Genomic DNA, 24,612 nt, shown 5'->3' with positions numbered 1-24,612 from the left:
GCTTAAATGTTGGTCTGTTTCTCACACAAAGCAATTGTAAGGCACTTGCAATGTGTCATATGGGTCACTATTCACAAACACAATTGACAAATTCTTTACGTCTTCATAAAATATTTTTAAGCGCAGTCCCTATCAACAGCTTTGCACAAAAACAAATAAAAAAAGTCACTGTATTAGTGAAACTGCAATAGAAAATCAAGTGGCTTCATGGTTTGTACAGACAGTAACCCTCATAATCAGTCCATCTCGAGAGTATATCAGAATTGATATCATCTTTAATCCTGTTAGCAAACTGATCTTTTACATCCCATTACTGGCACTATGCTGTCATGTTCTCTGTTTGTACTGGGAGTAAATTATCAGCGCTCTCAGCAGACTTAATCTCATCAATAAAATTACTGACGAAAAGTCAGCTGACTGAAGTTTTTTTTATTTGAATCATCAATAAAACGATTGATTAAAACAAAAATATGATGATAAAATAACTCTGCAAGATATTAATGCACTAACAATGTTTTTAGAAGAAAAATGTTTAAATAATTGATTCACATAATCAGTTTGTTGGGATGGTCTCAAGGTGGCGCATGCACGGTCACAGCCAATGATTGTCTCCCAAGGCTATGCAAGTTATTATAGAGCCAAAAGCGCTGACACCACCACCAACAAACACTTTCATTAGCTCACAAACATAGCCTATTTAGATCAGTTGTTATCATTAACTAAAACTTTTTTTTTTTTTTTAAATCTAAATAAAAAGAAAAGAAAATATTAGATGAGAAACTAAAAAGCTAAATTATAATTTTTTTTGCCTTGGCCACTAACTGACATAAAATAAGTTGAATTTGAAGTACTGGAAATATTAAAATTGTTATATAAATATAAATCTATAGCAAAATTGATCTGAAAACATAAAAAACATGCTGTAATAGTGTATAAATAATAGTAAAAAGCTATATGAGGCAGGTATATACACAATAAAAACATTATATTACAGCTTAGATTTGTGAAAACAATTAAGTGAATGGATTTAAGTGCTAGTCAGTGTCAAAAATGATGAAACTTCCAAAAAGCAGCCAATACTTCAGCACAATCCTCAAAGTTTTCTAGTGGTTTTGTTTCATTTTGTTTATGTTGACAAATCTTTTATTGGTTTGTTACAATTCATTTTGGAAATGACCAACAACTAAAATGTTATTAGTGTTGACTAAAATATGCCATTATATTGCATTATATAATAAAATTTTATGCAATTTCAGTCAAAGAAAATGAAAGAATATAACAAATCATATTAAAGAAAATTAAACTCACAGTCAAACACTGAAAATGTGGCTTTTGACCCAATCTGTCTCAGAATGAGGTGTTGCTGTGTCTTTTTATCACATGCAACAATTCCTGATCTGCGACCTTTCCTTCCCGCTGACTCATACCACTGGTCCACGAGCAGATAGACGCGGGACTTCCTATATGTGTGCAGTCAGGGTCTGTGCCGCTGGGAAGTTAATTGCGGTTGGTTTTTCAGTCAGCCCTGGACAGCTGTGAAGAGAGCTGTGGCGGTTGTACCGCGGTCAACAAGCGTTTAGAGTTAGCGATGAATAAAAGATGGCGGGAAGACGGCTTTACAATATGTTAATGCATTATGAGCACGAAGAGTCTCCCCAATGCTGTCAGTCAGATATAAGATCCTTCTGTCAGGTTAACAAGCCGCCCCATGAAATATGCATGACAGGTTACCCCCCCTCCTCCTCCACTCGCGGTTTATGCTACGACCAAACCTACTGACAGAAGAGCATGAAACGAGAGGAGGGTTAGGACTCATTGTCAACAGTTTTAATTCCAGACATCTGCGTGAATTCAAGATAAATGACTAGAATATTCGACAAAACGTCAGCACTCAAGAAGCAACATGACTCATGATCTTAACGGCCATCAAATGGAACATTACTACAAAACTATAAAATAATATCCTAAAACCAGGGGTGGATCTGGTTTTCGAATCGGGCTTAGCAAATGAGCTTGGCTCATGAATATTAAATTAAGTGTGGTGACGTTTTCCCACTAGTTCTACCCGATTTGTTCAGTAGGTACACCTGATTTGCCAAAAAGCACAGCAAATTTTGGTATTATTATACACACACATTTATATATATATATACACTAGGGATGTGTCCAAAGCCTAATTCCGAATTCGGAAAGGCGCAGAAAATGAATAACACATTTTACGGAGGCCCTAAATGGACATGGTTAGGCTTGCTGCAGTGGCTGGTTACATTACATCAGATTTCACTTATCACATGAAGATAGTGAGGACAGATGATTGACAGGACGAATTTGGTGCTTCATTGACAAATATCTTATCTTGTAAAATGTGTGGTCAGTACCGCCGCTCCCTATGCACACTTGCACAGAGTATGCAGATCGCGAATTGGAAAAGGAAAGTGAAAAAGCGATATTGATAGTAGCTCCCTGATGCAATATAATTACCCAACTATATAGAACTCAAAAGCATTGAAATGTATTTTTTCCTCTCATATCATATTTTTTCCCATCCCCGTGTCCCTTTAGGGTCTCCGTAGAATGCGTCATTTCCAAAAAAGTTTTTGGCTTCGGGCACATCCGTAAGATAAGCCAATATTTACATTCAGAAATTTTTTAAGTATAGTTTTTAGAAATTACAATGTCTTGTCTTCCACTTTATTTTATGTATTATCCTATTATTTTATTTATTTATTTACAATAAAAAAGTGAATATTTTTGCAGGCCAAGTATAATTTTGAACCTAAAATAAAAATCTTAGCATTGAGCCCACCAATGAGCCAATGCCAAATGTTGGTTTCAATGGTTCTCTAATGATATTACATATTAGATTAAAAAAACAATACTAATGTACAATACTGGTCGATACATACTGAACAAAAAAAACATTAATATTGGCTAAATGGGATAGATATATTGTGCGCACCCACTTAAAATAGATGGAGCATGCCAGGGTAAATTGTTACGCCCCTGCCAATTAAAAATGAAAGAAGCCTGGATGTGTCTGTCTTCTGCTGTTTCAACATACTGGTATTTCGAAATGCTGGATCAGTGATCTTAAATGAGAAAATGTCCATCAGGAGTGAAAACTGGATGAGGTGAGGAATGGCGAAGAGAGGGACAGAGGTGTGAGTATTGTGATTTCTAAGCTGAAGGACATCTAGGCAGGTGAGAATGAAACTGTTGAACCGTGGACACACACCTACTGAGAATCACACACCGTTAACACTTGTCTAATGTGAGACAACCTACTTGTCTCTCTCTCGAGAACATTCGCAAGCCAGGCACATAAACAAACACACAGCATCTTAGTGTTTGTGCACTTGCATTCTGTGTCAAAATCCTCATAACCTAGTCCAGAACCTAGAAAAAATATTTGTGCTCAAGACGTCAATAAACAAGTCATGACAAAATTCACCAGATTTACTTTCTTTGCACATTTACCTGGCAATTTAGCTATTTAGCCATTGTTTTGATTAACTGTTTTACTAATAGTTACTGTACTAATTTACAATAATAATAATAATAGCAAATAATGGCATCTGTAAAAAAAAAATATATATAACAATAATAATAATAATAATAATAAAAATTGGTGTTATCATTTGGCATATAACATATGGTATATTATAATATAATCTCCAATGGACAAAATCCTACCTGATATTCTTCCTCAAAAAGTGTCACATTACCCAAGTAAAATGGGTTTTTAATAGGGGGTGTAGCAATATATCGTGTCACAATATATCGCAATACAAAAATGCAAAAATATGTATTGTGGATAGTGACAATATATAGTTTACCCAAAATGAAAATTACTGTGAGAAAAAATTCAAGTTTACAGAGTTTTAGTGTCAGTACTACATTAAACTACTATATATAATGTTGAATATAATGTATAATAATGTAATGAGGGAATATCTGTGGGTCCTGGTAATGCCAAATGTCTTATGATACCAGTAAAAAGTGGCCAACATTATTTTAAATATTTCTATTCAGTGACAGAGTGCAAGCATGTTTGTCTAAAATAATTGTATTTTCAGCTTCAGAATCATGAATATTTTTATTCTGGTGTCACCATTGTCCTGTGCATTGGGTTACCAGCACCAAGACCAAGCCTATTCATTTACATCCACAATGTAATATCAAATTTAGCATTTTAATCAACAGTAAATTTTTTAACCTTTTACCATTGGAGTATCGCAATAATATCATATCGTGAGTTCAGTATCATGATATACTGTATATCGAATCGTGACTTGAGGGTATCGTTACACCTCTAGTTTTTAATGCTTTTTCTTGACTTGACCATGTAAAACCTCCCAATGATACATACGCTGGGTAAACATGATGATAGTTCATGGATCAACCCTGGTAGGCTTCAAACCTGCAACCTTTGGGTTCCCAGCCCAGATCTTTCACCACAATGCTACTCTACCCTTCTGGATGTCGCTCCTCTCGAAGATCTCCTCTCTAAAACTTGAGGAGTAATTCTGACTAAATGTCACAACAAAGTACAAAAGATAACTACAGAAAGATAAATGGTGTTCAGAACTGCTTAGACTTAGATATCGGACTCAAAAATCTAACGCATACGGCAGTTTTGACGACTGCTTGACACAAAATGGATGACAGCTCCAGACTGCATTGATTCACTCAAAAATTCCCATTTATCAAACCGAATCTGCAGTGTCAGCTCTCAGCGACCTTCAAACCTTGTGGACTTCAATACAAAGCAGCGTACAGAAAGTGTCCGAAATATTGAGTTTCGCAAAACACAAGCGCATTAAAACGGATGATATGCAGTCAACATATCGAAACTATTCAAAACATTTCAAGCAGCGATATCTGATTATTACGCAGACATGCACACACGCACGGTCACGGTGTCAGCACACACTGAGATGCGTGGTGGTTCTGACTGTGCCCGTAGGGGAAGATCAGTTCCAGTAAGTGGGTTACGACGGTCCTCTCCAGACAGCGGCACAGCGGCACAGCTAAATGATCAAACAGGGGGGATTTGCCTCTCCTGTTCAGGGGGATTGGTAAGTGGAACAGGGCCATGAAAGATACACTACAATTAGTCTGGAAACTTCCTTCCCCCAGGTCAAAGGGATTACATCAGGTTGGGTCAGGTTTGAGACATATTTGTTTAGTAACATACGATTAAAATACTGCAATTACATTTACTTTTATATAATATAGAAACATATATATAGTGTATATTATAGTATAACTATAAAAACATATACTACTATATATATATACATATATATATATATATATACACACACACACATTCTTTTATACCAGCATATGTTCAGTTTTAATATATTTATATATTATGATATGTTTCTCCACATAAAAATTGAATTTTTTTTGGTTCCACTACTAGATTATTGAGAGCAAAAAGCTGCGCTGTGGCCAGATCTATTGTCGCCCGATGCAAAAAGTCACTGTTTCAAACTAATGCAAATAAATCATTTTTTGCAGAATATTTTATAGTATGTAAGAGGAATGAGAGAGATAACGAAAGAGAGAGAGAGAGCGACAAGACTTTTAGGGTAACGCCTCGAGCTTTCATTTTAATTAGTTTGATTGTGCATTAAATCATCAGATCCTGAAATAATAAGAGAACTGCACCTTTCCTCTCTTTCATCACCATCCTAAGGGTTGTTCCAGAAAAATATGTGCCACAATAAAACTGGCCTGTATAGAGGGACTAAATTTATACTTTGCATTTAGCAAGACATTTCGGGACATTTCTCTTAGTTAAAGACCCATCGAGTCTGTCTGAATCAGGTCTGCTGATGTGCGTTTGATCTAATACGAGTTCCACGACTAGCATCGTGTTTTACAGACTGGAGTTGTAGCAACCGATGCATCAAGAGCTGAACAGGGCCGCCCGCTGGCCTTTAGGCTATTAAAAATGAACACTGGCACATCTGACTGCGGGCTGAGCAATACGTCAAACAAACACCCCAATGATTCTTTAGTGAATGATGCAGGTGTTGAAGAGTTTTTAAACCTGGAGATGGCGAGATGATCAGTCTCGGTCACTACTTTTAGGGACCGAACCTTCAACCTTTGTGCAAGCAGCTAGGAGTAGGATCCCTAACCATCGAGATACTATCTCTTTTGTGTCACTCAGATTCACAGCACATGTTCCTGGATGTTTGACAGCACAGAGGGATGGAGAGATTTACTTACTACTTGTAGGTCTCGGAGCGGATGTACTCAAAGACATGAGAGATGCCCAGCTGGAACTGGTCTGCTATGGGAATCACCCAGGAGTTATTTTCAGCTTTAAACACCTGCTTTGGGCCTGTCAGGTCCAGGTTACCTACAGACAGAGAGAGAGGTGGAGGAGGAGGAATTAGACATTTACCAAAAGGGAAAGTGAGAAAGAAGGTAAAAATCAAACAAGGAGAGGAGACGAGACGAGACAAGAAAAGAGAAGATACACGAAGAGATAAGACAATAAGATGCAATAAGATGGTGTGATGGAAAAATGAGGAGAGACAAGATGAGTAAAGAAAGAAAAAATTATAAAAGACCTGACCAGACAAAATAAAAAAGAAGCAACAAGAAAACAAAAGAGATGAGAGGAAGACTCAAGGAAGAGACCATATGAGATAAGACATGGAGAGATCAGATGAGATGAGATTAAAAGAAACAAAACAAAAAAAAGAAACGAGGATACAAGATGGGATATAATGAAAAGAGAAAAAAATAGGTGCGCTCCATTTGACCATAAGTGGACTCATCATAAGTACTCTGCCATCTTAAGGGAGATTACAATCCGATTGGAGCGAACATGTTCAGGTCGGAGGGCACTGCGAACGGCATAGGGAATAAGGGAACATCGATACATCACTTCACAGGAAGTGGAGAGCGAATATAACCCAACTGTCATTGCGCATCGCATCACTAGTCTGAACCAACGATGGAGCAGAGCAACGGAGTTTACGCAGGGTTTTTGAGTATTCATAAATATTTTGTTGTTATACAAACAAGAATAATTAATGAATGGTTATGACATTGAATTTTACGTTTGCATTTGTTGCAAGTGTTGAAAAGCAGCTGAGGCTCTGTCATTTTTTTATTGCAAATAATAGCTGCAATAGTCAATTAAAATTACAAGTAGTGCATGTAATAAACATACATAATGTTTGTTTTGGATATGTATATTATATGATACTGATATGATGCATTTTAAAGTAAAATATATTACGATAATTATATTATATCATAATCTGCGCGACCCCATCATTGCCTTTCTTTGATGATGATGTAGGGAGTTCCAAATGAACGATTATTGTCAGCGAAGTCCACTTCAATGGATATCCCCTGTTCAGGGAGTAGGCAGCAGTGAACACTGCATAGGGACCCTGTCGAATGGAAGGAAGCTAATGAGTCAAAACAAGAAGAAATGAGACATAAGAGAGAAGAGACCCGATGAGATGAGATTAGATTAGATAAGAGAAAAGAATCAAGACAAAGCAAGGAATGAGAAGACATGACCAAAAAAACATGACACTAGACAAAAAAAAAAACTAAAAAACAGAAACGTGGCATAAGAGAAAAGAGAGACCAGATGAAACTAGATGAGAGACAAGAAAAAAAGACAAACATGAAAGAGATAAGAGAAGTTAAGAGAAAGAGACAAGAAAAAGGGGAATGAGATGAGACGAGACAGGACAAGAAGATAAGAGGAGACAAGATGAGAGGAGATGAGATGAGACAAAGAGGAGAGGGAAGGAAATGAGACAAGAGGAGATGAGACTAGATGAGACAAGACAAGAGGAGAGGAGATGAGATAAGAGGAGATGAGACTAGACAAGAGGAGAGGAGATGAGATAAGAGGAGATGAGACTAGACAAGAGGAGAGGAGATGAGATAAGAGGAGAGGAGATGAGAAACGAGGAGAAGAGAGGAGACGAGACGAGATGAGATGAAAAAAGAAGAGACCAGACAAAACAAGAAAAGAAACAAGATGAAAAAGAGAAGATAATAGAAAAAAATTTGAAAAGGTATGAGACAAGAAGAGACATGACAAAAGAGGACCAGAAGTGAAGAGAAGATAGGAGAAGAAATGAGACGAGATGAGACGTGAAGACACAAGACCAGCAAAGAACCGGTTCACAGTGTGCGGATGGAACAGTACAGGTCAAAGTGGTAATGTGGCTCATCTCAGCTCACAAAGGGGCTAATTAAATAGTTTCTGATTAGCAAGTGTTGAGCGGCCTGTCAAAGAGGGGGTGAAATTAAACCTGGACCCCGACACACAATGCCACACCTCACAAACGCAGTCAGACAAGACCGTTAGTGTAAATCAGCCCTGAACCTAAAAAACCTAGACTACAGTCCTATATGTACAACTATCTCAGATCTCATTGGTCGAGCAAACGTCTGCTGGTCCAGGTTCAATTTCCACCCTCCTCTTCCTCTTTTCATTTCAACATTTCAGACAGTTTAAAGCATCAGCTTTACACATGAGATGTTCTGAATGGTAAAGACTGTCTATCTTTCCTCTTTGCACACTCGTTCAAATCCCTCACTTTTTCTCCTCTCCTTTTCCTTTCCTGCTCTTGGCATGTGCGCTTGGTTGCTCCTTGTTAGCTGTGCTCTCCTCTCACACACACATACACACATCTTAACGAGGCTGGTCTGTGGAGTGGGATTACAGGGACATGACAGAGGGGTCCTAATAAGCTACACACGGGAGTGTAGAGTCTCCCCTACAGAGTGCACAGGACAAAGACCTGCTGACCAGAGCATTCACACACACCTAGAACGGCAATAAACAACTGTCAATTGCTAAAACACTACAAATGTCATAAAACAAAAATTTCAGTGCTGTTTTCCTGTGCAGAACTCTCAGTCATGGTGCTAGTGAGTGGTTGAGGGTGTTGGTATGCAGTTGCTAGCATAAATTTTGCTATTTGTAGCTTGTTTCAAACACAAATTCAAGCCTAAAAATGGCCAATTCTTAAAATGTTTAAAAAATAATTGCAAACTTGTCTACTTACCCTTCACACGACATTTATATGACACTTAAGGTGAGTGCTGATATAATGCTGGAATGCCGGTACACTAGAATCATAAATTAAACTGTTGGAATGGAACAAGAGAGGAGGAAAAACTACTGTCAAAAGGGCAGTTGCTGTGTGTGTGTGGAGGTTTTCCCAAAGTGAAGTCACTCAGGTAGAGAGCAGTTCGACCTGGGTTGACCCCAGCAGTACCACTCTGAGGTGTGATCCAACTCAGAGCTTCCAGCCAATCACATAAGAGATGACAAATCTGTAGCCAATTAGAATGCACAGGAGGGTGCCCACCTGGTCACTGCTCTGTTGCAGGACAGTAGATGTGATTTTGTGAGGGGGTTTATGTTATTTTATTGTGATATTGTAATTTCAGGGAAGAAAAAACAATAAAGACATAATTTAAATGAGGGACACTGCTTATGTCTTGCAGGATGCAGTACAAAGCTCACAATTTCGTGACTGTCCAGCATGGTGGTCACCCTAATGCACAGCTGTGTCTGGAGGAGTAAGTGTGGATGTTTTATTGGCTGAGGAGGGTGTGTATTAGTTTGCATTCCTATCCATCAGCCACTACACTCCAGTTTTAAAGGAGAACTCCGGCCAATTTTAACATTGAGCTCATTTTTTTGTAAATTTGGAGTGCTGTCAGTACAGAGAACAACGACAAAAATTGGTGTTGCTACACCTTGTTATCCTCTTTTTAAAATTTGCACCCTGTTGACTTCAGTGGGGCAAGTTTTAAACCTGCTTTTAGCCTCTTAACATCCTTGATGTGTCATTACAAGTGCCCAGCCATGTGAGTGATTCCTTCAGAGTGAACACGGTGAATCTGACTGCAGTAGATGTGAAAGATATTAATAAAAGTGATGTTAATTCAGCCAGCGCACATACCTGTATTTACTTCCTGTTTTCGGTCGAAGTCCACAGTAGTCGATTGTCGAGTTCACGCGCATAGGTTTAGTTACCTATGATCACGCGCGTGAACTCGACAATCGACTACTGTTGTTCTCTGTGCGTTGTTCTCTGTACTGACAGCACTCCAAATTTACAAAAAAATTAGCTCAATGTTAAAATTGACCGGAGTTCTCCTTCAAGGCCAGGCTTTGATTGGTTAATAGGAATATATAAAGGATGTTGGTCCAGGAACATGGACATGTTCATGTCTTACCAAGTTCAGGAGGCAGTACAGTGAGTCTGTTTCCTTGAATGTGAAGTTCCTTCAGCTGAGCCAGATCCCCGATCTCTTTGGGTAGAGAGATGAGGTCATTGTCCCTCAAACTCAACTGAAAAAAGAGAGAGGAATTAGAAAGGGACAAAAGGTTTATAATTTACCTTATTTGCTTTCTTAATAAATGTCCCTGGTCTTACAGAGCATGATTTATATATATATATGAAGAGTTCAGATGCAAAAGCCTCTAAGTGCCATCTGAAATTTTCTTATAGAATGATCATTTTTATCAAGCTTGTATATTTAAGTTTAGTAGTTTCACTTAAATGACAATTAATAGGTCATTTTCATTGCTATTTAAGTGAAATTACTGAACTTAAATATACGAGCTTGATAAAAATGATCATTCAAGAAGAAAATTTCAGATGGCACTTCATATATAGCTATACTTTTGAAACAGGCTATGTTTCTGGTGCAATGTCTTCTTGTCCCATAGACTTCCATTGTAAATGCATTACTGTACACTCCTATAAACTGCAGGACAAGTCAAAATTATTCTCTGTGGTAACTGACAGCATGTCACATGAGTGCACCATTTAATATACTAACACTTGTATTATAAAAATCATGGGTGTAATTACACCCATATTTTAACGCAACACCAAACCAAAATAGTTGAATTTTATTTTTAAGTTTAAAGTTGTAATTATTAGCTGTTTTATGGGACTGTGACCCTGCATTGAGTCTGATCCTAGCGAGCACAGGGGTGAAGATCAGCCTCTAAATCACCTCTCACCACGTCTGATAGAGAACACACACTGCGGAGAATAAATCCAACACACACGGCACAGAGCACCGCCACAAAAGCAATTGATTTCAGAGGGAATTTAGATAAATTACTCACTATCTGTAGCTTGGCCAGCTTGCCGATGTCTGGGGGCAAAATCTCAAAATCGTTGTCACTGAGATAGAGCGCCCGCAGGGTGGCTGAAATGAGAGAGAGAAGTGTGTGTGTGTGTTAGAGGAGTATTGCAAACACTGATCAATAGAAATGGTCATCTCTGATTGATACAGCATGGCTACAATCTTACACCCAAGCACACACACAATATCAACAGATCGACAAAAAGCATCAAATATACACTGCAAATGTTCAGAAAAGCAATAACCAATTAAATAAACATGTAAATAATTTTCTTAATAAAAATCTTTTTAAAATCCTACACAAATAGGGCCACAACTAACAAGTATTTTGATAATCTATATCTGAGATTTTTTAAAAGTCTTTTTTCCTTTCTTCCTGACCATCCGACGTTAAAGCAAAAGCATCACAATCATATCTATTTCAACTTGTTTTAGAAGTCAGTGTCAATATCACAGCCGATATGACAGCCACTCTCCAAACAGCACTTATAAATAGCGGTTTGGGAGTGTGTGTGTGTGTGTGGGAGTGTGTGTGTGTGTGTGTGTGTGTGTGTGTGTGTGTGTGTGTGTGTGTGTGTGTGTGTGTGTGTGTGTGTGTGTGTGTGTGTGTGTTAGAGATCAGAGACCTTGATTAATGTTAAGATGGTGCTTTCATTATGTGGCAGCCATTAAAATAACAGGTTATTAGAGCCCATCACTGCTCATCAGTATCCTCTGACGGGACCAGCTGATTGGACTGATGAGGATTAGATGATAAGGTTAACAGTTATTTTGTTAGCATATTGTTAGTAGGTAGTCTGGTCTTCATTGCAGCTTATTCTGCCAAAGAACTATTGACAGGAACCCGTGTTATTTCAGCAACCAACCACAATTCTTTCTCGTTTAAGTGACTCTGAAATCAATAATCTCACAAAAATTATCGAGAATGCAAGTGGAAATTACTAAAAACCTGTTGACAATGTAGTCATTAATTTCACTTGATGACCATTTTAGTGACACCATTTTCTTTCCTTATAATTTAATGAGGAAAGACTGAAATCTCCAACACTGTTTGTCAACATTGTTTTTTAGGCTATATCTCTAAGCATTAGTCAAATCTTATCATAAATTTTGCTTCTTTTGATTAAATAACACAAAAAAAATAGTGAGATTTAAAATTCCCTGATAAACTTCAAGCTCAATCAAGAAACGAACTGATGTGACGTAATATAAATATAGGTGTGCTCTGAGGCTCCGCCTTCTTTGGCGTGGAAATCATCTTCGGTTCATTTCTTCTGTTCAATCCATCGAGGTCAGACAGCAGTGAGGGTGGTGTCCGGACTTTCGCTAACAGTACTGTAACTGGTCACGCATTTTTTAGCCCTTAGCGAAGATCGAAAAAGAACTTCACCATGAGTATATCAGGGCCTTAAAGGGATAGTTCACCCTAAAATGAAAGTTAAAGGGGTCATGAACTGGCTTTTTTAATTTTTTTGTATTGTTGTCTGAGGTCAAATTCTGACGTTCGCTTGGTTTTTACATTAAAAAACATCAAAATGAATAAGTAATAGGCTATTTTCTACCCTGGTTTTGAGCCTAGCTCCTGAAACGCTCGGTTTTTATGGGCGTGCCGCATTGAAGACTTGGAAGTAAACGCCCACTGCTATGATTGGATAACAATTTTGCATATTATAATGAGTTTCATGTAATGCGGGAATCGGTGGGCGGGGCTAAACAGGCAGTGTTGAAGTAGGTGTTGATCTTCTTCTGCGGAGGCGGTGTTTGATACCCTTTGACGTCATAGATCCCCACTTTGAAAAACCTGTCGTTCGCTGTGCCTGGTGTCAATGAAAGCTTTTATTGGACTAACAAGGAAGTTTTCAGTTCTGAAACTTACAGGATATTCTTATAGTATGATGACCTCTTATATGTCAAAAGCTCAAGGAAAATTTGATTTCTCAGTTCATCACCCCTTTAAGTCATAATTTACTCACCCTGGTGTTGTTCTAATCCCGTATGACCTTCTTTCTTTTATGGACCACAAAATGAGAATTAAAAAAAAAAAAATTCCCGCTCGCACTTGTCCATATAATGGCAGTGAATAGAATTAGAAATGAATGACTTAATTTGGAATATGCATCAATTGGAATATGCATCAAGTGGTCTATGAACAGTCAGTCTTTTGTTATAAATTAGTAAGATTGATGCAGGTTATACTGCTAATACACTGTGTGTGTTGCAGACTTACTGAGGTAAAAGAAATTTCCGGGCAGTGAGGACTCGTTCAGATTGTTGTACGTCAGATCCAGAACCTCCAGAGCCGGAAGAGATCCGAACCCTCGTGGAAGAGTGCTCAACCTGTTCATCCTACACGAAGACCATAAAATGCCATTTTAACCAAATCATCAGCTTAAAAAAAACAGACACTGCACGTCCACAAGCAGATACACACTTATAAAACACCCGTCAATTCTTGACACAGGGGAACCCATTGAAAATCCTTAGCCGACCTACTCGAAGACATGAGACAGAGACATGCAGTGCGCACAGATCCAGCTCACTGATTTTGATTGATATTTCACATTTATACAACTCAACAGATCTTCTCACATTTATAACCAAAAGTCTGAGTTCCACTTCCACTGAAACCACTTCCATTTTTAATTGTACTCATTTTATACAACATTCTCAATTACCAACTATATTCTCAGCATAACAATTTGAGTAAAAAAAAAAAAAAAAAATGGACCTGCAAAAAAAAATACAGATTTAAGAACGTCTGTTTTTCATTTGACCCCCTTTTGCATTAATGACTGAAATGTCTTATTGATTTTATGTCATAAACCTTTTTTGTTTTTAATTGGTAAAATTCCTAAAAAGTTTTTTAGGTTTTTTTTATTTGCAGATTTAAATTACACTACCAGTTCGGGGTCAGAATTATTTTAAATTAATAATTTTATTCAGCAAGTATGCATTAAATCGATCAAAAGTGACAGTAAAGGCATTTATAATGTTGAAAAAGATTTCTATTTCAAATAAAGAATCAAATCAACAAATTAGAATGATTTCTGAAGGATCATGTGACTGAAGACGGGAGTAATGATGCTGAAAATTCAGCTTTGCCAACTCAGGAATAAATAATATTTTTAAATATATTCAAATAGAAAGCTTTTTTTTATTATTGTAAAAATACTTCATAATATTACTGTATTTTTGACCAAATAAATGCACCCTTGGTGAGTATAAGAGACTTATTTCATATGTGTATATGTGAAAACCAGACTTTCAATGGTTTCAGACATTTAGACACTTTTTAAAAACTCAAGGTATTTCATGATGAAAGTTGAATGTTCAGCTAGCTCACCAATATTAAAAATATGTTGAGTCTGTAAATGTTAAAATCATATTTGCCCTTGAAAGGTAGCGAATTAAATTTTGGCTGAAAACTTCCGACAGAGAACATGGAATCTGAAATTAGAAAGGCTCAAGGTGCCCGACGACGAGGATAAAACACGGGAGATAGCAAGAGAGAGAGGGGCGCCCAAATCAGATGCTGATTAACTCTTGCTTATTTAAGCGTCTGTGCTCCGTCTCTTTCATTCTCGCTTTCAAATGACACTTGGTTGCCATGAAGACAATGAAACTTTAGCAACAGATTTTAAAGAAACAAACAAATTGATTCCACCACATGTTTGCGAAGCAATTACACAAGAAGGGGAATTGTTTTGACAAATGAGATCAGGATAACGGGCGGCCGCACGCTCACACACACATCCTCACGTTTGAGTCGGGAGTAGCGGCCGGGAATACAACAAGCCGGCTTATGTTTTCAAGATTATGTGTAGAAAATGGTGCGTCTGACAGCAAATCGATGAAAATGTGTGGAGTCAGACGCGGGGCAGATTGTGCCGCGCTTTAATCCTGCGTGACATTGAGGAGGCTCCGCCTTCGGAGGAGAAGGAGAACCCTTGGGATTCGGGTGGGGCTCAGGTGGGCTCTAAACACCAGGGGATGACCAGATGACCAGGGATGAAGAGAGTCAGAGAGGAAGAAGAACAGAGGAAGACAGCTGCACTGCCACTGTCAAGGCTTCTTAACCTCACAAAAAAGGATTGACAACCATTCCTAAACCAGATATGCTTTGATAACCAGGAGATAACGGTGTCTGATCAACAACATATCCTAGAATGATCCTCCTCATAATGAAATTATTAATGCCGTTAATGCAGACATGATCTTTGGGAACGATTTCTGACCCAGAAATAAGCAGATTTATGGTTCAGAAAACCAGAGGAGACGGGAGGAGAAAATACAATATTCGAGCAGAGGAGACAAGACGAGAAGATACAAGAGGAAGGGAAAGGAAGGAAAGAAAGAGAGGAGTGAAAAACCAAGACGGATAATATGAGAGGAGACGAGACAGAAAAAAAAGTCAAGAAGAAAAATAAGACAAGAAGTGAACAGACATGAACACAAGAGAAGAGACAAGAAGAGTCGAAACGAGAGAAGAAAAGAGACAGAGGATATGAGAGGAGAAGATATGAAATTATAAGAGACAAGAGGGAAAAAAAGGGGAAAGAGAGGTGATAGAAGAAGATACAAAAGCAAAATAAGGGAAAAATAAAGAAGAGACAAGACAAGAAGTGAACAGACGTGAACAAGAGAAGAGACAAGAGGAGATGAAAAGAAATAAAAGGATACAAAAGGAGGAGAGGTGAAAGTATAAGAGACAAAAGAAGAAATGAAAAGAGATGAGAGGAGGGGAAAGGAGAGGAGATAGAAGAAGAGACAAGACGAAACAAAACAAAAGGCAAAAACACAAAACAACACAAATGAGTGAAAAGTTGAAAAGAGACGAGACAAGAAGAGACCAAACAAGTTGAGAAGAGATGAAAAAAGAAAAGACGAGAGGAGAGGAGATCAGAGCCACTAGACAAGAGGAAAGAAAAGGGGAGGTGTGAAAAAACAAGACGAAAATATGAGAAGAGATGAGACGACAAGAGAAAAGAGACGAGGAAAAAAAAAGACAAGAGGAGAGATAAGAGAAGAGAACAGACGGGAACACAAGAGAAGAGACAGGAAGATTTGAAGAAAAGAGAAGAAAAGAGACAAGTGGATACAAGAGGAGAAGAAATTAAAGTTTAATAGACAACACACAAAAGTAGAGAAGAGAGAAGAGATGGTACAAGAAACGATGACACATCAGACTAACCCAAGGTTCAGATGTTTCAGTTTCTGAAGGCTACTGATCTGAGTTGGAAGCTCCTCAATCTGGTTATTAAACATGTTCAACACCTCCAAGTTCTTCAGGTCTGCAATGTTAGGAGGCACACCTGAAAAAAAAAAAGAAGAGAGAGAGAGAGAGATGGTAAGCATAAACTAATAAACAAGAACAACTTCAATTCTGCAGGTATCATCAATCTCAATCAATCAAAGCGTTTCAATTGACTGTATTATAATCACCAATACAATCCTCAAGGTAAAGCATTCCCAAACGAGAGATGAGGTCTAACGACCAGAGGCCGAAGGTTTAACGGCTAATTATCAGAGTCAGCAGACAGACGTCCCGACCCGTCTTTGATGGCTCAATTACGGGTCCCTCCACCAGCGATAGATTTGACACTTTAATGATGGAGGCCTTAGCATAACGGATCATCAGCAGCACCCCCCCCCCCCCCCCCCCGCCCCCCGCCCCCCGCCCCCTCCAGCTGTCGACAGAGATCGATGGGCCGAACAGGCGCTCTATCCGATTACTGGCTGATCAATGGCCCCTCATTACGGAGGAGGGGAGGTGGGAGAGGTTTACACAAACAGCATGACACGAATACCTCTAGAGAGATCAACGAGAGCTGCCCCGCGCCAGACACAGGGGAGCAAATGATTCAGCCGTCACACAAACAATTCAGAAATCCAACAAGGAAACACAAGCATGAATGCACACGCTCTCACAGCCCTGTGCTTGCTAAGAAACATAGGGATCGCTTTATAATCTACATTCACTAATAGCAGATTCATTTAATACTACTTCTACTACTATTATTTATTATTATTAATAAATTAATTTGTTATTAATGAATGTTTATTGTTAAGTGAAACCCATGTTCCTTTTAACAATATAATAATATTAAAATAATAATTATTAATACAACAATTATTTAATAGTACATGTAATAGGGGTTTAACAATATATTGTGTCACAATACAAAAATGCAACAATATGTATTGTGTATAGTTCACCCAAAGTAAAATTTCTGTGTGAGGAAAAATGTCAAGTTTTCAGAGTTTTATTGTCAGCACTACATTAAACTACTATATATAATGTTGAATATAATGTATAATAATGCAATGGGGAAATATTTGTGGGTCCTGGAAATGCCAAATGTCTTAATGTTACCAGTAAAAAGTGGCCTAGATTATTTTAAATATATCTGCAAGCATGTTTGTCTAAAATAATTCTATATTTTCAGCTTCAGAATCATGAATATTTTTATTCTGGTGTCACCATTGTCCTGTGCATTGAGTTACCAGCATCAAGTCCAAGCCTATTCATTTACACCCACAATGTAAAATCAAATTTAGCATTTTAATCAACTACATTTTTTGTTAACCTTTTACCATATGTCTTGGAGTATCGCAATAATATTGTATCTTGAGTGCAGTATCGTGATATGTATCGAATTGTGACATGAGGGTATCGTTACACTCCTAATATGTACCAAATGTTATGAAATCAGTACATTGTGTACATTCTCACATCCCTATTCAATACATTTGCATGTTAATAAAAAACAAAATATTATTATTATTATTATTATTATTATTATTATTATTATGTACATTCAAATTAGAGACTAACTGTCAGTAATATATATATATATATATATATATATATATATATATATATATATATATATATATATATATATATATATATATAAATATATATATATTAATATATTAATATATATATATACACAGTATATTATATATATATAGATATATATAGATGTATATACACATACATAATTTGTGTTTGAAAGCTATAACAGTAAAGTGTTACAGAAATGTACATTTTAGACATAAAAAAAGTGTCCATGCTAGCGGAGTAAGTTTCAGTTGGATCCTTCAATTCCCAATTTTTGCATCAATCCTCTGACCTTTTCACCTATAAAAGATACTTGAAACATACGATTTGTTTCCCAGTGTCTCATCGGACCAGTAAACGTACCAAGAGACCCTGCAGGACACTGAACTCTGCGCCCCATGTCAGGGTCCCTCTACTCGTCTCCAAATGACACACAAGATCGATCTGTTCTGCCTTTTCCACCCTTAAGACACATGCCTCTACCAGACATCCACACTTTATCTTCTTAAACCACAGACAGGACTCTAACAGCACTACAGACTGTTCTTCTGCTGGCTTTTCTTGCTTGGAAATATTTTTTTATGCACAAGTTGCAAGTACAAAACTGCCTGTAAACACGTTTAAAGAATGTGTGTGTGTGTGTGTGTGAGAGAGAATGTGTGCCCTATTGGAGCCTTTAAAACAGGCAGAAAATGCTGATGGTAATAGGACAAAGAGTACACGGCTATATGGAGCAGAAAGGTTTCCCCCTCTCTCCTCTCGGTCTCATTACCTGAGCTGATGCCTGACCGGGCCGAACAGCAGCCCGGCTTTACTCATGAGCCACTAATGAAAGGGTTCCAAATGTCACTGTAATTCCTGACTACCCTGAAAAGTTCAAAAGATGGCAGATTCCCTGTCTCTGCTCTTTAAGTAGGCAGGATGAGAGAGAAGAGAGGAACAGAGGAGAAAATGCAGAGTGGTGTGGAATATACACAGGAGGGGGGGGGGGGGGGGGGGTTGGGGGGGGGGTATAAAAATACACTCTATCTCCTATTTCTATACAATGAAGTCCAGGAACAAAGAAAAATTATGTTTGTTTGTTTTTTAAACCTAAAAAGTATGTGTGTGTGTGTGTGTGTGTGTGTGTGGGGGGGGGGGGGGGGGGGGGGGGGGGGGTTAAGATAGTGATAAAAAAAAAAATCACTTATTCATATTTATGACCACATAGATTATTCTGATTTATAGATTTCGATAATATAACATAATAATTTTCTTAATATATATTTAATTAATTTCACATTTATTTTTTAAAAGCAAAATAGAAGCATTTTTCTAGTGGTCTCGGGCTATTGGACCACACTTTGTATCCATAAAGTTTAATTTTCTCCCTCATTTAATCCGGCTAAAGACAAGCGATGTGACCTGTAACGAAATGAGTCATTTTTCTCTTCAAATCATAACCATATCAAAAGGCTTTGATCATTTCTAGCAAAGTATAATATAATATAATATAATATAATATAATATAATATAATATAATATAATATAATATAATATATAAAGCATTTTGCTTGTGGTTTTAGGCTTTTGGACCCCACTGTGTATCCATAAAGTTTCACTTTCTCCCTCATTTAATCAGCCTCAGACAAGCGGTGTGACCCGTAACGGAATGAGTCATTTCCTCATCTTCAAATCTTATAAATCATATTAAAAGGCTTTGATCATTACTTCAGACGGTACCTGACAGAAATGTGCATTATCACACTGGGATCTTCATGGAGATTAAGGGAAACGATTCCTGCATAAACAAACAAATCCCCAACCAAACTCTTCCTGTTCAGATCAGATGAGAGTGAACATGGCTTTAGGGCGATTTACCATGGACCCAAAGATTATGTGGGTGGGGAAAACAAGATACAAACATATTATTTCTCCTAATAACTCTCAACTTACAAAGATTATTATTAAACTCACATTTGAAAGAAAAAAGTGTGAAAATGTTCACAAATTGCAATGAAGATTAACTTTACATATACTACTATTGGTGGTACTTAAACTGAGCAGAACCTAAAATCAAACAAACAGTGATCAACAAAGACAAGACAGCCCTCTAGTGGACTTAACCAGTTCTACAGCCTTCATGAACCTGCAGTCTCAATGTAATATTCATAATATTACACTTGTGATATAAAAGTTTACTATACTGCAATAAATATTAAATCAACTTTTGCAACAAAAGCATAGAAAATAAATCAAGCAAATACCAATTTATCTGATTTAATTCCAAAAATTCAACAAATCACATAGGGACTCCCCTGTCATTTGGAACTTTATTACCTTCTACCTGGTTGTTTCCTATTGGATTTCTACTTGGGGAGATAAATTGCATTTCCAAAAGACCCAGAGATTTGTCTTAGTAACCATTACTAACTCCAACTTGGAAACAGCCATGCTATAAAACTTACAGAACTTTTACCATCTCTCAAAGACGTAATGCATTATCTGTAATATAATTATAATTAAAAGCAAAAATAAAACACAAAAAGAGAATTCTCTTGAGACAAGAACTTACCACTCAGCTTGTTGTGGCTCAGGACCAGTTGGGTTATGTTGGACAAGGTGACTACAAAATAAAAATAATTAAAAAAAGACATGTTTACTTGATGTCATTGCATGATGACGTCAACGTGATGACGCCACTAATCTCCTACAGCAATCATATTTTGTAAATAGACAGTACATACTATGACAGCCGTATATTTACAGTGTAAACAAAACTAGCATAAAGTTTATTAATATTTGCACAATATAAAACTTTAAACTTGTAAAGAAACTGTAGCAGACTCACACAATCCAGGAATATCCAGCAAGTTTGATATTCCTCTGTCACACATGTCCACCTCCGGGATATTCTTATCACGACTCTCCTCCACTATCTTTTTTAGGGACTTTGACATTTTCTACAAGAAAAGATTAACCAGTAAAAGAACCGAATACATGCAGAGAATCTTCCGAATAGAGTTTTGCCACTTTGGCCTCAAATCGTGGTTCAAATCTAGTCATTAAAATCAGATAAAGAACTCACTCAGTATTTACCTAACTGTATGGAAAATACGCAAGCATGAAGGAAAAACAGACAACAAATATCCAGGCCCTACGGGCAGTAAAACCAGATCTTTTTAAAGCAAGCCAGTCGCTCACACCCAACCGGAAGTTGATAGTATGTCTGTAAAAGTCTCGCATTCCTTCCTTAAAAGGGTATTTCCGGGGTCGAGAGAAAGGAAAAGAATGTCAGGCAGAATTATGTTCCATTGTCCAATCAGCTGCCAGAGAGTCAGTGGAATCGTTGAAAAAAGAAACACAAATGTCCAATCAGAACGCGCGCCGCTGCAACAGTGCGTATCCATCAATGAAAATGTAGGAGAGACGGGAAGGTATTTTATCGACGCGCACGCGGCACACAATAGTATTGATGCAAAAATAATGTTTGACTTGTTTCTGGTTATAAATGCTAGCTATTAACCTGTCTGTTTAGAACAATAAATGACTTACAATAGTATAGCCTAATAGCCTATACAGGAACTTGTATAGGCATATCTGAAGGCAATGACACACTGAATGATTTATATAGAATTATAGATATTCATATAGTTTTTAAATGAGGTATAGACTTATTTTATTTGAATCTTGTATTATTTTATTCACATTTGTATTAAAAGCAATTAATTTAAAATTAGTGTTATAAAAGGGTAAATCTCACAAATGCCTGTTAAGAACATATCCAAACACACACACATGTAATTTAACCCTGACATAATGTAATATTTAATGCACTTCATGTTTTTGGTAACAAAGAATGGAATATGTTTTCTTTCTCTTATGTATATATATATATATATATATATATATATATATATATGTATGTATATGTATAAAATGTTGAATTTATATATATACATTTGTACATGTTGAATTGTTGTCATTTTCAGATTTTCTGAATGTTAAATGAATGATTAGCCTATATATATATATATATATGAAAAGTTTTTTGCAAATATTGCGAATGTCCCAGCTATCCAAGCTTGTACCCTCCATCTTTCTTGTTTTTTTGTTTTTTGTTTTTTTGAATTGGCATTGTTTTTTAAAATCAGTTTACAATCTTTGTTGAAATATCTAGCTAGCTAACTAAATTTATGAGGGGCATACAAAAAGGGAACTCAATTCCCCCATTAGAATGACTTAAATGGCTGTCCCAGTTTAACAATATGCTATTGGCAAACTGGGACAGTGTCAAAATCACATAAAAAAATAAATAAAAAAAAGATTCATATGAATGTGATTTTTACAAATTCTGATATATATATATATATAGGCTATATATAAGCTATATATAGGCTATATATATATATATATATATATATATATATAGGCTATATATATATATATATATAGAGAGAGAGAGAGAGAGAGAGAGAGAGAGAGAGAGAGAGAGAGAGAGAGAGAGATATGTATAGATATGTACTTTTGAGTTTTTAATGATTTTAAAATAATTAATTAACATAGAGAAAATCCCTTACAAGAAATGCTACCAACATTCAACGTGTATAAATACTTAAATACTTTACATTTATATATGTAACTCTGTTACAAAGAGCACTTTCCCCTCAAAATATCCATCCATCTGAATAATGTAACATTAGTGAATCCAGCAGGTGTCATGGAGAGGGCAGCTGTTGGCTATCGCCCAGATCCCCGGCTATCACCTACCTTCCAAGAGAGACACATTGTTTAGACGTCTACACAAGGTGGAAGAGCAATATGAGTCTTCTCTGTCTCCTCCTCCTGCAGAACCCTAGCATGAGGCAGAGGTATGGATACACTTCTCTTTTCCTTTGGGTTCCTGTGGTCCCAGGTGGAACCATCAACAGACTGGATCTTGGTCTGGGCTCGGTCCTTCCTTTGCCTGTCTCTCGGTCTGTGTCTGGTTCTTGCAGGGTTGATCATGTCTATTGGGGACTGACAAACAGTGGCTCTATTTATAGGCTTGATTATATTTGGTGAGTGGCAACAGATGCCTCAGCGTGGTTGAACTTTGCTTTGCAGAGCGGGAGTTCTGGATTCCAGGGGCAAAGCTTGTTTATGTTGTAAAATCTTTAACCAACACCCTCGGCCAGAAGCCAATGGACGCATTCAGACATGGCATGAGGGCACGGGGAGGTGTGTATTTTATTAGAATCTACATAAAGGAGCTAGCACTGACACTTGACAAAAGTGGGCAGTGAGTTGGGAATGTGTGGATGTCTGAGTGATCTGCTCTGTGATTTATGAGGTGGTCTCAAAATATGTGCCTGAGGAACTGTATACAGCAGAGAAGACCACCGGCATACTGTAGTCAATATGAGCTGTTGTATGTCCAGAATGAATGTGGATTTTATGGTGTGTCAATTATGTTTTTTTTTTTTTTTTTCGGGAACATTGGTTGATCATTGAAAATGAATATATATTTTTTGTTAGAATATAAAATGAATACACATTATTTTATCCATCTGCACTATTCTGATATGACCTTAATATCAGTCATTTTGTTACCATTATAAATCACATTTTATCATATTAAAAATGTAATTATTCTAAATAAAATTAGTTCTAAAAGGGTAAACGTCACAAAGACCTGTCAAGAATATGTACAAACATTTAACCCCAAAATAATAATACATATACTATATTATAATGTATAATGAATGTATAATTATATATTGAATAATGAAAATAACACCTATTAATGATTTTGAAACACTTACAACAAATCCTAACATTCAGAAAATCAGAAAATGACCAAAAATTCAACTTGCATACAAATGTACAAGAAAAAAAATACTTATTCAACATATATATATATATATATATATATATATATATATATATATATATATATATTCAACATATATATGCATTTATTCAACTATATATATATATATATATATATATATATATATATGGTTATCTTAACGGTCCTTAAAATATGCTTCATTTGATTTTATTATAATCAATATCTTTTAGAATTTTTATTTGTGGTAATATAACCAGAAAATATAAATCCCTCATTGCAGTAAAGGTCTCCTGAGGCCATTTTCCAAGGTCAACACATTTTTTTAAACACAGAGCTTCTCATGAACTTTGACCTTGTTAGGTTAAGGGAAAACTATTATAAAATGTTTGTGAAAATCGTGAGAAAGGCCTTAATACCAGATGGTAATGTCTCAAAGCTCTGTTTTTCTGTTGATCAGACACTTTTCTTTGACCTTGATGGGATTATTTTGCAGCGTTTAGAAGGAAGAAATGAAAGATTAGATGAAATGTTTGTTTGCTTTCTCTGTATAGAAGCATTGCATGAAGAAAGCTGAAGCCTGTCTCCCTCTACAGAGCAGACAGACCCATTAGCACTGTCTGTTTCTTCCTCAGACAGCTTTCATTGTCACCCTTAGCCTCTCTCTGTGTTGTGTGTGTAAAGTATAATGAAGCTGTGGATATCAGACAGTGAAAATGATATTTAACACTTAAAAAACATTCACAGCTTTTGAAACGAGTGCAAGTATGCAAATTAACTTATTTTT

General features: G+C 36.7%; 1 protein-coding gene across 3 annotated transcripts in view; it reads right to left on the bottom strand.

Moving 5' to 3' along the window:
• rsu1 (Ras suppressor protein 1) overlaps positions 1-23,003 on the bottom strand; it is a 33,440-nt gene extending 10,437 nt beyond the window's left edge. Inside the window, exons 1-8 of one of the 3 annotated variants that reach the window (XM_079862931.1) lie at positions 22,766-23,003; positions 20,847-20,958; positions 20,571-20,621; positions 16,364-16,484; positions 13,400-13,518; positions 11,153-11,235; positions 10,249-10,363; positions 6,244-6,376 (exon numbers count right to left, since the gene is read on the bottom strand). In XM_079862931.1, the coding sequence (XP_079719057.1) occupies positions 6,244-6,376; positions 10,249-10,363; positions 11,153-11,235; positions 13,400-13,518; positions 16,364-16,484; positions 20,571-20,621; positions 20,847-20,958; positions 22,766-22,783 (752 nt within the window). In that variant the 5' untranslated portion in view covers positions 22,784-23,003. Of the gene's footprint in view, positions 1-6,243; positions 6,377-10,248; positions 10,364-11,152; positions 11,236-13,399; positions 13,519-16,363; positions 16,485-20,570; positions 20,622-20,846; positions 20,959-21,083; positions 21,246-22,765 lie in introns of those variants that run through there. The other 2 variants (XM_079862932.1, XM_079862933.1) reach the window with 2 other exon arrangements.
• Between the last annotated feature and the right edge of the window lie 1,609 nt (positions 23,004-24,612).

This window comes from Squalius cephalus, assembly GCF_949319135.1.
Source record: "Squalius cephalus genome assembly, chromosome: 25".
Lineage (NCBI taxonomy): Eukaryota > Metazoa > Chordata > Actinopteri > Cypriniformes > Leuciscidae > Squalius > Squalius cephalus.
The sequence above is the reverse complement of the archived record's forward strand: the minus strand, read 5'-3'. Positions and strand labels throughout refer to the sequence as shown.